This window comes from Diadema setosum, chromosome 19 (genome assembly GCF_964275005.1).
Source record: "Diadema setosum chromosome 19, eeDiaSeto1, whole genome shotgun sequence".
NCBI classification, from domain to species: domain Eukaryota; kingdom Metazoa; phylum Echinodermata; class Echinoidea; order Diadematoida; family Diadematidae; genus Diadema; species Diadema setosum.
In genome coordinates, this window is record NC_092703.1 from 23,980,530 (window position 1) to 23,997,086 (window position 16,557).

The 16,557-nt window shown below is 41.7% G+C and overlaps 1 protein-coding gene across 1 annotated transcript; it reads left to right on the forward strand.

Moving 5' to 3' along the window:
- Positions 1-7,710: 7,710 nt before the first annotated feature.
- LOC140242360 (uncharacterized) lies at positions 7,711-8,349 on the forward strand. Its single transcript, XM_072322096.1, has one exon. It carries the CDS (start codon positions 7,711-7,713, stop codon positions 8,347-8,349), a length of 639 nt encoding a protein of 212 aa, XP_072178197.1.
- The last annotated feature ends 8,208 nt before the right edge of the window (positions 8,350-16,557 follow it).

Below are 16,557 nucleotides of genomic sequence, written 5' to 3' on the forward strand. Positions count from 1 at the left end.
ACAAAATCGGTAAGTCAAACATCAATTAGGTAGGCTTAGATGTTCAACTAGATCTGATTCAGTGAGGCTTAAATGCCCTTTTTTAGGGCGTTTTGGCTAGTCAGTTCTGCATGACAATAAATACGAGAAGATTGTCTCTATTGCTACTAGCTAGCTACGCCCCCTCGCTCGGGAATGACCATGTTTACTAATGTTAGTACTATCACTGTAAGGCCTAGGCCTACTACTAGATAAGAAGCCCATCGAGAAGAGACAGATCTGTCTAGAACCCTATTTAAGAAGATGACAAATGAATTGTGTATTCCAACCAAGAGTGGTGGAATCACCATTCAAGATCTTTGGTATCACTCACACCATCAGTAGAACAGATCTAACGTTTGACCGACAAGTATGTCTAATTCCGCGAAAAACTTCTAATTTATAGTAATGACATTTGCTGGGTTAGTTTTTCGCTTCTTAGACAGACACCATTGATACATACGCCATTGCAACGGTTTCCACCGTTCTGGCTGAAACGCAACTTCGACCCAGTTCCCCCCGCATAAAAATGATTATTATTATTTTTTCCAGCTTGGTTTTCAAACCAATCTGGAAAAAAATATATACAGGATTAATCAGTCAACATTTTGACTCACCTCTTCCACTGTTTCATCCTGTTTTCTGGTTGTTTCCTCCACTTCTTTGCAGCGCTCCCCAATTCATCGCCACCTTCGTTTGAAAAATGACCGCACGAACGTCTATGGCAAGCCAAATGCTCCATACAATCACTATATCGGTACCCTTACGTTTATTGACTACAGTACTAGTAAGCTGTTTGAACGCTAAATTTGACTTCATAATATTGTGAGTGAGCATTTGTTGGCTTGCCATAGACATTCGTGCGGTCATTTTTCAAATGAAGGTGGCGATGAATTGGGGAGCGCTACAAAGAAGTGGAGGAAACAACCAGAAAACAGGAGGAAACAGTGGAAGAGGAGAGTCAAAGTGTTGACTGATTAATCCTGTATATATTTTTTAATAACCATTTTTATGCGGGGGGAACTGGGTCGAAGTTGCGCTTCAGCTAGGACGGTGGAAACCGTCCCAATGGCGTATGTATCAATAGTGTCTGTCTAAGAAGCGATAAACTGACCCAGCAAATGTCATTACTATAAATGAGAAGTTTTTCACGGAATTAGACATACTTGTTGGTCAAATCTAACGTTAAAGCTAACTTCAGTTCTAACATGTTAGATTGTGTAGGCAGCATACACCGTGACCTATTGCGAAGACCGAGCTTGTATTAAGTGGTGCTTTCTTCAAACAATTTCGTTCAAATTCACGCGAGTAATTGGAATAATTCCCCAAGTAATTAATTAATGCACTGTAATTAATTCAAGTATGTCCTGTGACTCTGATGTAATCTTGTTCTACGTACGCCATTTGAGATGTCTACATGGATATTGATATGAAAGTAGGCCATACATAAGTGCCCATTTGTCCAGCTGTCCCATCTCGTCGGCCTCAATCCCGGTCTACCGGCAGTGACTGGGGAGCAGGCTTATGCTGATACCTTAGCTTAGCCAGGCTGCGGCACCACCGCTTACTTCTGCCGCTAGCACACCGTCTTTCACATCCATTAACTCCCTCAAATTTCCATCATATTTGTCCCTGTCATCACTCCTGGTTTCAAGATTACTCTTGTCTTCATCCTCATCGACTTCAAAACTGATGTCGAGATCGTCTAAGGCCATTTTGCGTCAATAAAAGTATCAGATTGCTTGAACTTAATTCACTGTGACTGACAATGCATGCAAACTCATACACTGTATGAAAACAGCTGGTGCATTTAATTCAATGTTTTATAATTGAATGTTTCATTCAACAAGTGACGTCATCAAGTAAGTGGCTGAATTCTAGACAAATTCCAAGGCCATGAATGAGGGGGAAATCGACCCATTTTGCAGCCTTTCCAGAACAATTTTTGTTCAATGTTAGACTGAAAAAAAAAAAAAAAACGAAGCACGCCCTCACCCTGAGAGCAAGCGAGCGTACATGAGCGCTTGAGGCCTAGGCTATTCATCATTAATAAGTTAAACAAATGCCTTTGTGTGTGGCATTGTATGCGGTTTTTACTTTATTACTTCGACAAACTTTCCAAAATGGTATAATTTCTGCTGTGTTGTGGGATGCTCAAACCACAGTAACCGAAAGAAGGACTTGTCTTTCTACAGCATACTGGCAGTTTTGCAGCATCATGGTGAATATGGAGGGAGAAGTGTATTTCTAACTTCAAACGCAGCGGATGGTAACCCACACAAAATTAGCGTGTATGCTCCACAAATTTCATTCATGGTACATCATGTGCATACTGCATTTTTGTGTCTTACTCTTACCGTAACTCTCGCAAACAGCAGCTTCTTGCAAAAAATGTCTATTTTTTCAATAATGAAAGTAAGAAATTGTTTACCCTAGAAGATTATCTAAAAACTTTGACATCAATGCATAGGGTCTACAGGATAGAACAGTGAGGATTAGCTTACCACCTTGTTTCTTGTCTGGAACTTGATCCAGTGAGGTGGGTATCACTAGGGGTAGTGTAGGGTCTTTCCCTGAAGACATGGGTGACGTCATAAGACTACCAGGATTGCCTTCAGGAGCTCCTGGAGCAATCACAGAAGAAGAGGAAGATGGTGCACATGGTGCAGTAATTGTTGTGAGTGATCCGAGAGACGATGGTCCACTGGACTTGGACAGAGCTGGTATTTTGGGTCTCTCACAACCTGCCCCAGAATTTGGAGAGGAGGCTGGATTACCCTTGCCATGATATGACTGCTGGTCTAGTCTGGGGGCCACTGGATTCCATGTGGAAGATGAAGATCTTTGCTCTCCATCTGCATCAGCACCAGCTGTGGTCTTGGGCTTGAAAAACATACCTGATGCTGATGAACAGGATGGGACAGTCACAGCTCTCATGAGATGTCTGCTGCCTGCGATCGTCGAGTCTCCACTCACGTGACTCTTCCCTAATTGGAGTGCTGACGAATGTGAACAATTTGGAATACAGGTGGACCATGTTTATACGTGATTGATAAAGTGCCTTCCCCCTTTCATCCCCAAGCTTATACTTTGTAGCGTTATCTCATCCAAGATGTTATTACTACAAAGTCATTATCGTGGTGTTACATACAAACTCACTTCATCCCAAGGATTTCAAAATGGTCTCTTATTGAAAATATTTGCCTTGATGGAGTTGTATCATCTTGTCTAATTTGAGATTCTTAATCATGCAAAAGACAGAATATGATTTTTATTATAATATATCATTATCATTTATCCCGCAATTTAGACATGTGTACATAGACAAACACAAAACAAATACAGGCCTACATAAAAATGTGCAAAAAATATCCCCTATGTTGGAGGTGCTGGGCCACATTATGGAACAAAAACCCCCCCAAAAAACAAAAACAAAAACACCCATTCAGAACGACAGCCACGGTACTGAACAAGTTGTCATCAATGAAACATGAGTGATTTCCATTTCCACATTTCTCCTTGAATATCATATTTTTCAACTTTCACTAAGTTTGATATAATCTTTACTTTTGCTCATCCACGGCTCCAAAATAAGCTTTTAAATATCAATTCTTTGAAGGAGGAATCTCATTACCATGGCTCATCACTTGACTAGTATGAAACCTATCAGGAAGGAGCAAACAAACAAACAAACAAACAAACAAACAAACAAACAAACAAACAAACAAACAAACAAACATACCTTTCACGACAGACTCTCCTCTGGTCTGTAATGTCTTGCTCTTAGATGGAAGAGGCTTTGCCAGTGGTGATAGGAATTTTCGCTGGTGAAACAAAAACAAGAAATACAATGTACATGAACACAAAAGAAATCAAACTGAAATGTGAAATATCAAGTGGGAAAGGGTAGAATATTTTGGGTGAGACTTCGTCAGGCTGCTGTTGAAATGGTTTCCCATGGAAGCATAAAGAGAGGCAAACAACATCCTTCCCCATTAATATGAACCAGGAATGGGTGTGGCGTCATCTCCCAGTTCATTTGCCCAAATTTGACCTTAATTCTTTGTGGCATACACATGCATTATAACCATGACAAGAATGATAACTCATCATTATGATCATCATATCCTGATTGAGGGTTTAACCCTATTCTAACGGGGGGGGGGGGGGGGGGGGGGTGTCAAATTGACCCCCCCATCAACATTTCGTGCCACAATTCCGCAACGCGCTAAGATTTTGCCGCGTCGTGTCGTGACTTTTTTCATTGAAGTCTCCTGCATATTTTGAGACCAAATTTGCGACGCCCGGGTACACCATTCTGAAGTTACGCAATGTTTTGCATATGCATGTCAACCCGAAAACGGCTCAAATTCATGATTTTGTGTGCAAATCCAATGCAAATTGTGTTTTTTTGTTTAATTGATATAAATTAGATTATGTCAACTTTTAACCATTGAAATTACTCAATTCTGATATAGATAAGCTTGAAAAAGTGCCTGTAAAAAAAATTGGCAAAAGAACAATAGAAAACAAAAGGTCGAAAAAACAATAAAATACATAAGAAATTAACAAAACAATAAAAAACAAAAGAAACTGAATTTGATAGCGCTATTCTTTTACAAGAAAATTATTTGATGCGTCTTGAGGAACTCTGACACAAAAATTTAGCAATTCTTCAATCTTTTTAATGGAGTTATAGGTGAAAATATGATTTCATACATAAATTTGCATATTAAATTAATTCATTAAAAAATACAAAATCAAATTTTTCTATTGTATGACCATATAATCTTGTAGTTGACATCCGGCTCTATGTTCAGGCAAAATTTTGCGGCGATTGCGTGATCGGCGGCCGAGATCTGAAGGGGGGGGGTCAAATTGACCCCCCCCCCCAGTAAAAACTTGGTCTCAAATAGCCCAGTTAGAATAGGGTTAACCCTAATTTTGTAAGACTCAACATTTTTTTTTTGATAAATCTGTACCCTAAAAATCTTGCGCAGCAACTGTTCATGACTATTTTTCAAGTCTCACACAAGTGTTGAGACCAAATTAATGACACCCAGGTATGCCGTTCTGAAGTAATAAAAATTTTTATACGAAGTGTCACCGACGATTTCCATTGATGTAAAAAACATAAGTTACAAAACACAGAAATACATAAGAAATTTGGAAAACAATAATATACATAAGAAAAAAAAATGATTCCGCTAATTTTTAGGTACATTCAGTCAGAACCCTAAGAAGAATATCTAGATCAAAAGTTTATAGTTTTGGACCTTTATTTGCAAATTTACAGCCAATTTTATAATTTCATGCACAAATTAGCATAATCAATGAATTGAATATATATCATTTGAATAATTGCAGAATAATTATTCATTCACTTTTGAAGAATATTTTATTTTCATTTTTTCAACTGTGCCAATTTGTCACGATTGTGCGGTCTGTGCAGAGATCTTGGGAGGCTGAATCAGCCTTCCCATCTTGCTCAGGGCATCAAAACAGACCAGTCTTTTTAGGGTTATCTGCCGAGGCAATGACTTATACATGTACCTGCCAATCCTTTTTAGTCAACCAGCCCACAAGTTAGCCAGCCCACTCATGCATAACAATGTCCCTCAATCCAACAGGTAGGTCATATGTTGACACAATAAGAATGTATAGAGAAAATTAGGAATTTTTAAATACTCATTTGAAGGTAGTTTTACTTCACATGCCAACAACACGAACACCCCATCAAACATGAACAATGAAAAAAACACAGCCCCTGTTTTGAGAGAATGGGTCTGTTATACTATGGCAGTGTAGACACTATCAATATTAGAAATTAAAGAAAGTAACCCCTGACAACGAGTTAAATACTCACCCGAGGGGGCTGTGGTTGTTCCAGCTCCTTAGAGAGAAATTTTTGAAGACTTGTTTTCCTGGGAATTGGCTGCTGCTTCAGAACCTTATCAAGGAGGTCCTTGTTGCCTACGATGAAGCATCCCTTGCGGCCACGGGTGATGGCCGTGTAGAGGTGCTTCCAGTTCTCATGATAGTTTTTACTCAAAACATACACCACATAATCAGTTTCAGACCCCTGTCAGAGTGTAAAGAGAAACATGAGATATGAAACTTGTCATTTAAGATGAGTTAGGTGATACACTGGAGGAGGGGGGGGGGGGTGTCAACAGATATTGGTCACCTTTGACCTTGTAGTGACCTTCAACTCCCCAAGGGACATCTACCAGCCAAGTTTGGTCACAAACAGACACAGGGATCAAAAGATAGGAACCATAATTGAAGCCCGCCCTAAAAACTTGACATTGGGCCCTAAAGTTTGATGACCCCTGTCTGTAACCTTTGACCTTGTGGTGACCTTCAACTCACCAAGGGACATCTACCATCCCAGTTTGGTCACAAACGGACATATACATCAAAAGTTATTAGCCATAATCGACATGCGCTGTAAAAAACATTGGGCCCTAAAGTTCATTGACCTCTGCCTGTGACCTTTGACCGTGAAGTGACCCTCATGTTTGGTAAATTGTGAAACTTTGCATAACCACTCTTCTCTCCAGACGGACGACAAACGGACGGACAGGCGCCGCAGGCAATCCCTTAAGCAAGGTTCCCACTTTAATAGCCAAGTTGGAGTCTTGAGTTGTGCAGAGCTGCGCGAGATTGAACTCGCGAGAACTCACGTGAACTTGCATGAAATTTGTCAATTCCAATGAGCTGCGCATAAGTGATCTACGAGACAACATCGAGTTTACTACGATAGCTGTACGAGTGATCGGAGCGTGATACGAGTCACACCAGTTACACTGATCTTGGTGTGAGTTGTGATGACCTATGTGTATGACTTAAACCGAGCTTTCATCGAGTTGTAAAGAGCTTGTTACGAGCCCATTCGAGCTCGTTAGGAGTGTGCGCAATATCTGCTGTTCGGTTTGGCCTCCAGTGGCGTCTTTGCTCCCATTTTCTTCCACTGAGACCTGGGACCCATTTCATAATTAAAAAGTTGATATGATAACAACTCTTGATGGAATGTCAATTGTCATGGCAACAACAAGAATGCAGCTTCCTGATTGGTTGTTGGTATTGGAAGTTGCCATTCCAGCAAGAGTTGCTAACCTAACATCTTTTATGAAATGGGGCCCTGATCTTGTGGGTCTTGTTCAGAGGCTTGGTTTTCTGACTCCCTCTGCACTAGCTGCACATGCTCCTCTTTGACGCCATGTCCTTGCCTGGCTTGTACCTGACTAAATGTAGCTGTGAAACTTTTCACAAGCGTAGACCACCGCCAACATCTCTCTTTCTATGTTTGCATAGCGTTGTTCTGTGTCTGTCAGTGACTTGGATGCAAATGCTATAGGTCGGCCTTGCTGCGTGAGTGCTGCTTCAAGACCTCTTGAAGAAGCATCGACCTCGAGCACTACTTCCTTCTTTGGGTTGAAGTATGCTAAGGTGACATCATGGATACACGCACACGCGCACATTCAGTATGGGAGAAATGTCAGGTATCACACCACCCTCCATGGATTGGGAGACGAAAGATCTCCCAACGCGTTTCGCAGTTTCAGACATTACTGCGAGCTGATATTTCAAGGACCCTTGAACAAACAGACAGACCAAGAGAAAATCACATACATCCTTCTCTGGCTTGGACAAGAAGGTATCCGAATCTACAAGTCATGGAGCAAAGAAATGAAAAAACCGAACGAGCTGTTTGAGGCATTCTCAAAGCATTTCGAACCGAAGAGCAACTTCCGGTTGGCCAGATTCCAGTTGCAGAAGCTGAAACAGGAGCCAGATGAAAGCATTGACAATTTTCTGGCTAGATGTCGCACATTGGCACAGAGGTGTCAGTTCAAGGAAGGGGAAATTGACGATGGATTGATTGAGCAACTCATCATTGGTGCAAGCAACAGGAAAGTACAAGAGATACTACTGGGCAAAGATGATACGCTCACACTAGATGCAGCTCTCGACGTTGCAAGAACTCAGGAAGCTACACGTTTGGATATGAAGTCACTGAATGAGAAATCTTTCAACCTCGATGTCGTGAGGAAGAAAGGCCACTTCCAAAGACAAAATGGACCGACACCAGAAAAAAAGAATTGCCATTTTTGTGGACTGTCACATCCATCGAGGAAGTGTCCAGCATATGGAACCAAATGCAAACACTGCGGCAAACTCAATCACTGGGAAGCCTGTTGCCGATCGAAGCAAAGTGGACAAAAGCAGAAAGCCAAGAGAGGAGGCTCCTACACAAGTAAAGCTCACAAGAATGCAGTGCACGAACTGCAGAGGAAACAGCACCTGTTGACGAGTTTGAAAACCTGAAGTTTGAGACCATCACTATCGACTATGTCAAGAACAATGAAATGTTTGCTGAGATCAAGGTGGATCTCGGAAACAGAAAGGGGACATTGAAGGCTAAGGCAGACACTGGAGCCCAAGGCAACATTTTACCCCTACGAATATACAGACAGATGCACCCAAACAACATCGACGCAAAAGGGAACCCAGTCAAGGACACACTGAAAAAGTGTCAGACCATTATCATTGGATTTAACAAGAATGTTATCCCTCATCTAGGTGTACACACGATGAACTGTCGGTATAGAGATCGGGAAGCAGCTTCCGACTTTTACGTTGTCGACACTGACGGCCCTGCAATCCTTGGCTTGCCCTTGTGTACTAAGCTCCAACTTATAATCATAAACTGTGGAATGGAGCAACAGCTGAGTTGTCCCATCCAGAACGAGGAGCACTTGAGAAGTTTGTACCCAGACTGGTTTGAAGGAATCGGTAACTTCAAAGGCGAGCATCACATAGTCATCGATAAGGAGGTACCCCCAGTCGTCCACCCTCCGAGACGCTGCCCCATTAACATCAAAGACGACGTCCAGACTGAGATTGACCAGATGGTTGAGCTAGGCGTGATTACACAGGTACAGGAACCGACCGATTAGGTGTCAAGTCTCGTGTATGTCCAAAAGCCTAACGGAAAGTGGAGAAGCCACACCTTAATGCCAACCATCGATGAAACCAGACATAGGTTCGAAGGAGCAACAGTGTTCTCCACCTTGGATGCTAAACATGGGTATTGGTCAGTCAAACTTGACAAAGAATCAAGCCGACTCACAACGTTCAACAGCCCCTTTGGGAGATATCAGTTCAAGAGACTCCCTTTTGGACTCTGCACATCCCAGGATGTATTCCAGACGAAGATGAACCAAATCCTAGAAGGGTGCCCAGGAGTAATCTGCATGGCAGATGACATTGCTGTGGTAGGAAAAACTGTAGAAGAACATGATGCCAACCTACACAACTTGATGCGAGTAGCCAGTAAACATGGACTTGTGTTTAACTGGAACAAGTGTAGGATCAAGCAGGAGAGCATTCGCTTCTACAGCTTAGTGTTCGACAAACACGGCGCTCACCCCGACCCTCAGAGAGTAGAAGCAGTGCAAGCTATCCAAGCACCTACATCTCAGAGAGAGCTACAAGAGTTCCTAGGAATAGTGACCTACATGTCGCCCTTCATTCCTAACCTGTCAAGTTTGACAGCACCGCTACGAGACCTGCTAAAGAAGGACACAACATTTGCATGGTCATCTTCGCACCAGAAGGTATTTGAGAAGACCAAGGCTGCAATATGCCAAGATGTCACCTTAGCATACTTCGACCCAAAGAAGGAAGTAGTGCTCCAGGTTGATGCTTCTTCAAGAGGTCTTGGAGCAGCACTCACGCAGCAAGGCCGACCTATAGCATTTGCATCCAAGTCACTGACAGACACAGAACAACGCTATGCAAACATAGAAAGAGAGATGTTGGCGGTGGTCTACGCTTGAGAAAAGTTTCACAGCTACATATGTGGAAGACATTTCACCGTCCTTTCCGACCATAAACCTCTTGAGATGATAACACTGAAGAATCTCGGAGCAGCGCCCCCAAGGCTGCAGAGATTACTCCTCCGACTGCAAGGATACAATATGGTAGTCAGGTACAAGCCAGGCAAGGACATGCTCCTCTCTGACGCCATGTCCAGACTACATCCACTTCCAGACGAAAGAACAGAAGAACCACTCCAGGTCAACTTTGTAATGTTCTCAGACCAGAAGTTGACAGAGATACGTCAAGCCACATCGCAAGATCCAGAGCTTTGTGCTCTCCGAGACGAAATCATTCAAGGATGGCCTGATGAAAGACGTGAATTGAGTCAGAACCTTCGAAAGTACTGGCCATATAGAGACGAATTATCCGTCGAAAATGGTGTACTGCTCAAGGGATCCAGATTGATCATCCCAGCAGGATTGAGAGCAGAATACCTGACCAAAATACACAAGGCCCATCAAGGAGTCACCAAGTGTCAGCTGCGGGCAAAATCCTGCATTTTCTGGAATGGAATCAACAAGGACATCGAAGAACTAGTTGGCAAGTGTCCAATCTGCCAGAAATACGGCAACGCACAACCAGCTGAACCCCTCAGGCCTCACGAGATACTGTCAAGGCCTTGGCAAGTTGTTGCAACCGACATCTTCATGCTTGAAGGAACAGAATACCTGCTGATAGCAGACATGTACTCCAAGTACCCTATGGTACGGAAGATGCCAAACCATCCAACAAGCACAGCTGTCATCAATGCCCTGAAAGAGGTGTTCTCGGAACAAGGAACCCCTGAAAAGCTCGTTAGCGACAGCAGCCCTCAGTTTAGCAGCGCACAGTTCCAGACGTTTAAGGATGAATGGAGCTTTATCCATGTGACGTCAAGCCCTAGGTACCCCCAATCAAACGGGTACATAGAACGCCAGGTACAGACTGTGAAAGCTGCCATGAAAAAGGCATGTGGACCCAAACATAGCCCTCCAGTGCCTTAGAGCAACCCCAATAGATGCACACCTACCATCACCTGCTGAGCTGATGTTTGGCAGAAAAATTCGTACAAACTTACCCGTCCACATTCGTAATCAGGACCCCAGGAGAGATGAAGTGAAAAAATGTCGCTACAGCGACTGGTTATACCCCCGCCAAACAACATTTCATAAGCTTTGGTCAAAAAACTGAGGAAGTAGTTAAATCCGCAAGATCTTTCCTTGATCTTCTGCCATTAATATGCCGTTACCATGGCAATGTACTTTTGGGTACTGTCGAAAAATGCGTCTTGCACATCTACAACCAAAGGCACACATCTGTACCAAGTTTCATGGAAATTGGGCAAAAACTGAGGAAGTAGTTTGCAACACAAAATTTTCCATCATTTTGGCTCATAATATGTGAGCTGTTACCATGGCAACATACTTTTTGTCACTGTCAAGAAATGTGTCATGCTGACCTATATCCTAAGACAAACATTCAATATGAATTCCATGAGAATTGGAAGAACACTGATGAAGCAGTTTTGCCATGAAGCATTTTGCCCTATATTTTACCAATAACATGCCGTTACCATGGCAACGCACTTTTTGCCACTGCGGAAATATGTGTCTTGCACATTAACATATTCAGATGAACATCTGTACCTAATTTCATAAAAATTGATCAAAAACTGTGGGAGGAGTTCGCGACGCAAGATTTGTACCCATTTTTGCCCATAATATGCCGTTACCATGGCAACGTACTTTTGGGTACTGTCAAAAAATACGTCTTGCACATCTACAACCCAAGGCACACATCTGTGCCAAGTTTTATGGGAATCGGTTGAAAACTGAGGAAGTAGTTTGCGACGCAAGATTTGCAACGGACCGACCGCCCGACCGTCCGCTGATTCCTATATACCCCCTTCAAACTTCGTTTGGCGGGGGTATAACAACGCTTGATGGAGAGACAGGAGAGGCAGAAAGCAGACTTTGACAAAAATACCAAACCACTCCCACCACTTTCCATGGGACAACGTGTCCGTGTACAGAACCAAGAAACCGGGAAGTGGGAAGAAGGCCGCATCGTCCACAAGCGGTCTGAGCCTAGATCATACGATGTAGATACCCATAGTGGTCACGTCCTCCGCAGAAACCGGCGACACATTCGTCAAACTCGAGAGACCTACAAACGACCCCAACCATACTCAGACGCAGACAAGTATGAGTATAGCACTCCTCATAGGCAAAACACAAATGCAGACAAACCAAAACACCAGGACAACACAGACACCAACACTCAGTACATTACACGGTATGGACGCCAAGTTCACAAACCAGAAAGATACCGTGACTCTGTACATAAGTACATACCTTAACATCGAAGTAGATGAAATAGTGTTAAGAAGTAGTTAGTGAACAGCAAGAAGTGTTCAGCGTATGATGAATATAGGTTGTTGTTTTCTTTTTAAGGATAAGATGGTATCAGATGAGTATACATGTATGCACTGTATGGGTATGCTCAGTGCCGTATATTAAGAGAGTCTGGCCAACTCGGTTTTTGGCTTATGTGTTTTGAAGCCTGTGATTGGTCAAAAGCTGGTCCCGTGATCTACAGGCGCCATGTTGTTACCAAAGTCAATCACGCGGGCGCGAGCAAAGCTCATACGCAGTGCCCATTGTTCATTGCGCGCAGCTACGCGCTAAGTTTGTTTGCCTTTGGGAAATCCCCAATATCAGTCATTGCCGTTGTCTACTTTATTGAAGTAGAAGGTATATAATAAATTATTTTAATGTTATTTTGATATGTTTCTGCGAAAAAATGAAGATTTGTCATGCCTAAATTCCTGCCCAACATGGCGTTGCTTGAACCACCTGATTCATGTGTAATGATGCACCGCTTTCCGACAGATCCAAAACGAAGGAAAAAAAAAAATGGGAAATCAGTGTGCGACGGGAAAACTGTACGATATGTTTTCTTTGGATTCCTCACGGTGTCTTTCAGACTATCCAAGTTTTGATTTACATTTGTATGCCGCCGCCATAACGTACGAAGTGTAGCCTGAGGCATTTGTTTTGGTCGTCCGTCCGTCCTTCTGTCTGTCCTTCATTCCGTAATCATTTTTTTTTTTTTTTTGGACACCGTTTGTAATGAAACTGTTTGACATGATGCATGTGTGAGTGGACGAAGTTTTGTCTTTAGCTTATAAACTTTTGTGTAAACACGCTAAAAGTGAAAGGTCAAAATCATGTACGTAATGGTTAAATTCTTGAAACAATAGTACTATTTCCCACATATCTACATGCAATTTTTGAAGGTAGAGTACATGTATTTCCAGACAAAACTTACTGCGGCGACTATGATTCTCTGGTGATTTATTTATTTATTCATTTATGAGGGGGGGGGGGGGGGTTAGGGGTGGGGGTCATGGGAGGGGGCCAAAGGTCAAGGATCAATGTCAGGTAAAATGTTAAAATTCTAGTATCTATTGTTAAAATACTGTTACCCAGTTCCTTCGTACCTTGGAGATTACCCAATGCAAAAACTTAAAACCAAACACGGTATTTGCATGCCGTCATTACTACACAGTTACGCGTATATATAGGGAAATATTTCGGCCATGATGGTCAAAGGTCAAGTGAAAATAGTAAAATGACAAGATTTTCCACATATTTTTAAAATAACCACTCAAGGTATTGCCATGGAGTATATATAGGTCGTCTGTGTCCCTCTCGACCCAGGTGTATAAATGGGTACCTGGCAACGCTAGGGTAATAATAATAGCAGGGCCCTCTGATAGAGCAGTGGCAACACTGAAGAGGCTACCCTGGGTAAATAAGACCTTATTATTATTATTATTATTATTATTATAGGTCAACTGACGAGTAAAAAATGCTCAAATTACTTAATACTTGCTCTCTTAAACAATAAAAGTCATCCATTCACACCTAGTTCAAGGAAAGTAAACACTCGACGTATTATATCTTATGACAAACATGCCATTTTTTCTGTCAATTATAGAAACTGACGTGTAACATTGTCAAGACGTACTCTACCGTATGTACCCCCCAAAAAAAAAAAAATTACAACGGGACTCTCCGCATTGATTATTTACAGAAAACCCCATTCGATTTGCTTCAGTGGTCAAAGAGAAATTAGGGGTTTTGTAGAGGATGTCAGAAATCTCTTCCCTCCAAGTTCTGTTTATTGTATTCTTACACAAGAGCATCGTCTAAGAATCAGACTCATGACATGCTTTACAACAATCCACTTTTCTCTGTGACCGCTTTACCAAATTGAGAGGTAAGATATTATATTTTAAGACTCTGAAGTCGCATTTAAACAGTTTAATCCTATTGGGTGTTATCAATGCGAAAATCTGATTGTATTTTTTTTTTTTTTTTTTGGGGGGGGGGGGACATAATACACCTGCTAAGAGAACAATGTAATATGGCTGAGGTATATGCCGGTAGCCATTTGGACAATTTTATTTGTTTTTAAACTTATTCCATATCTATATATTAAATGGTCCTGATCGTATAGTTTATATTTGGTACGGAGGTCACTGAGGATATCCCTCATCATCATATTATGTTATCTAGTTTGTATTTGTGCTTTCGTTCAATTACAGGTATTTTAAAAAACTATTTCTAAACAATTTGAGATCATTTTACATACCTTAATACGCACTTGCCGATGACGTTTCATGTTGTACATTGTACATAGGCGTATTCCTTTTGGATTACATGCTAGTAGGCCTTCATGTCTGTTTCATACATAACTATATGGTACTAAATAGGATGGCAATTGATGGTTATTTACGTGCAAAACAGTACCTGTGGAATTCGTCTATAGCCTAGCTGTGCACTGCTAGAATTGTAAATTTATTTATCATTTTGTTGTACAATATTCTTGTTCCCTGGACAGCTTGCTAAATACAATGTAGCATACAGTCTAGTGAAAGTGTATGACACGGCATACTGTGAATTCTTCTTTTATTTTTACAGCAAAAAAAAAAAAAAAATCATATTCATATTCAAGAATTATGTCCTTTAGACAGCTTCCCTATACCTGGGTGATTGTGTCTACAATGGTCTATTTGAATGTGTAAAAAATTAATGATTGACGATTGTTTGCTTTGTTCAACATGGATGGAATGAAAGAATGTCGCTCCCCCAACCTTTCTCTCAATAGCCGGGTTCACACGTACATCAATTAGCGGGATACAAATCTCGAGATTTGCATCGCGATCGTCATCTCGCTAATTTGTACGTGTGAACCCGGCTTGTGTGTCTCTCCCTCTCTCTCGATGAAAAAAAACAAAGTCAAGCAACACAGTGTCTTGCGCCTTTGGGACGCCTGCGCGTAACGCTAACCCCCAAGCGCACACGCTAAAACCTTAAGCGTACTGTACGCTGGGTAACGACATGGCGTCCAATTTATGAGTTGGCCAGACTCTCTAAATATACGGCACTGGGTATGCTCAGTGTTAATTAATTTCGGATAAGAATACAAAAGTAGTCAATACATAAGATGACAGGAAACGTATTGCAAACGTATTTTGAATCAAGGTTGATGTCACAATATGTCCGTTTGGAAAGCATAGCCACACTTAAGCAAGTGTTGTCAGAATGAACATTTCTTTTTTTTTTAGAAAGAAAGGGGGTTGTAGTATGATACCATTAGGTTCATTGGTGTTATATTTCATGCGCTCATGAGCATCATGAGTTAAGTTGCAGTTCATCAACACAATAAAATAGCAGTAACCATGCTGCCTATTGTTCTCAAGATTCGCCTCCTAAAATGACTGATTTGTAATCTGGACTATCCGTAGAACATAACAACCACGGGTGATCTCTTCTGTTTCTACTGTCTCTTCCTGCTCTTCTACCTCTTCTTCTACCATTGCTTGATTGATCTCCATTTCCTTCTCTGTTTTTTTCTTGGATTTCTTGAGCCGCGAGGCACGGTTTATGTCTTAATAATTTTACGTAGTTCTAGAAATGTAATGGCAATGACATATTCGGGTTGAATGAATTAATGTCTCCTGTCTTGAAAACGCTGGGAAAATGTGAATAATTCCATATTAATACGTCAGTGCAATGTACTCTGAATGAGCTAATTCAAAACTCGTTGTAAGTCGCAGAGCTTGATCTAAACTCATGCCTTACTCGAGGGCAATTCCCCCTTACACATACTGGTAGTAGAGTCGTAGTGCTCGTATCGCAATCTTCAATCGAGCAGAACTTGCGTATATACTCGAAGGTGGCCAGTTACAAAGAGTTAATCGCGAGCTTCGTATGAGTATTGAAAGTTTGTCAAGAGTAGTGCAAGTATATTACGAGTTTTAAAATAGTTCAGCACGAGCTACTTCAGTTATGGAAAATTTTGAACATGTTCAAAAATTTTGGAACCACTCGTGAGTTCACAGGAAGTTTTGCACATTCACTACAAGTTACGCGAGTTGTCACAAGTTATCCCGAGTTACATGAAGTGCTTTACGCGAGTTATCATGAGTGCCCCTTTGAGGCAACTCGCCAAAGCTTGGCACTGTAACTCGACTAAGTGGGAACCCTGCTTTAGTCTCCCTGCACCTCCGGTGGGCTCGACAATTATATGAAAAGGATTTTGCAGCACACTTGATTTTTCTGTGCACCAACATATCCACAACATGCATGTTGAGTGCACACA

Bases quoted from the DNA above. Each gene is read 5' to 3' on its own strand.
- LOC140242360 (XM_072322096.1), top strand. From the start codon at position 7,711: ATGAAAAAACCGAACGAGCTGTTTGAGGCATTCTCAAAGCATTTCGAA.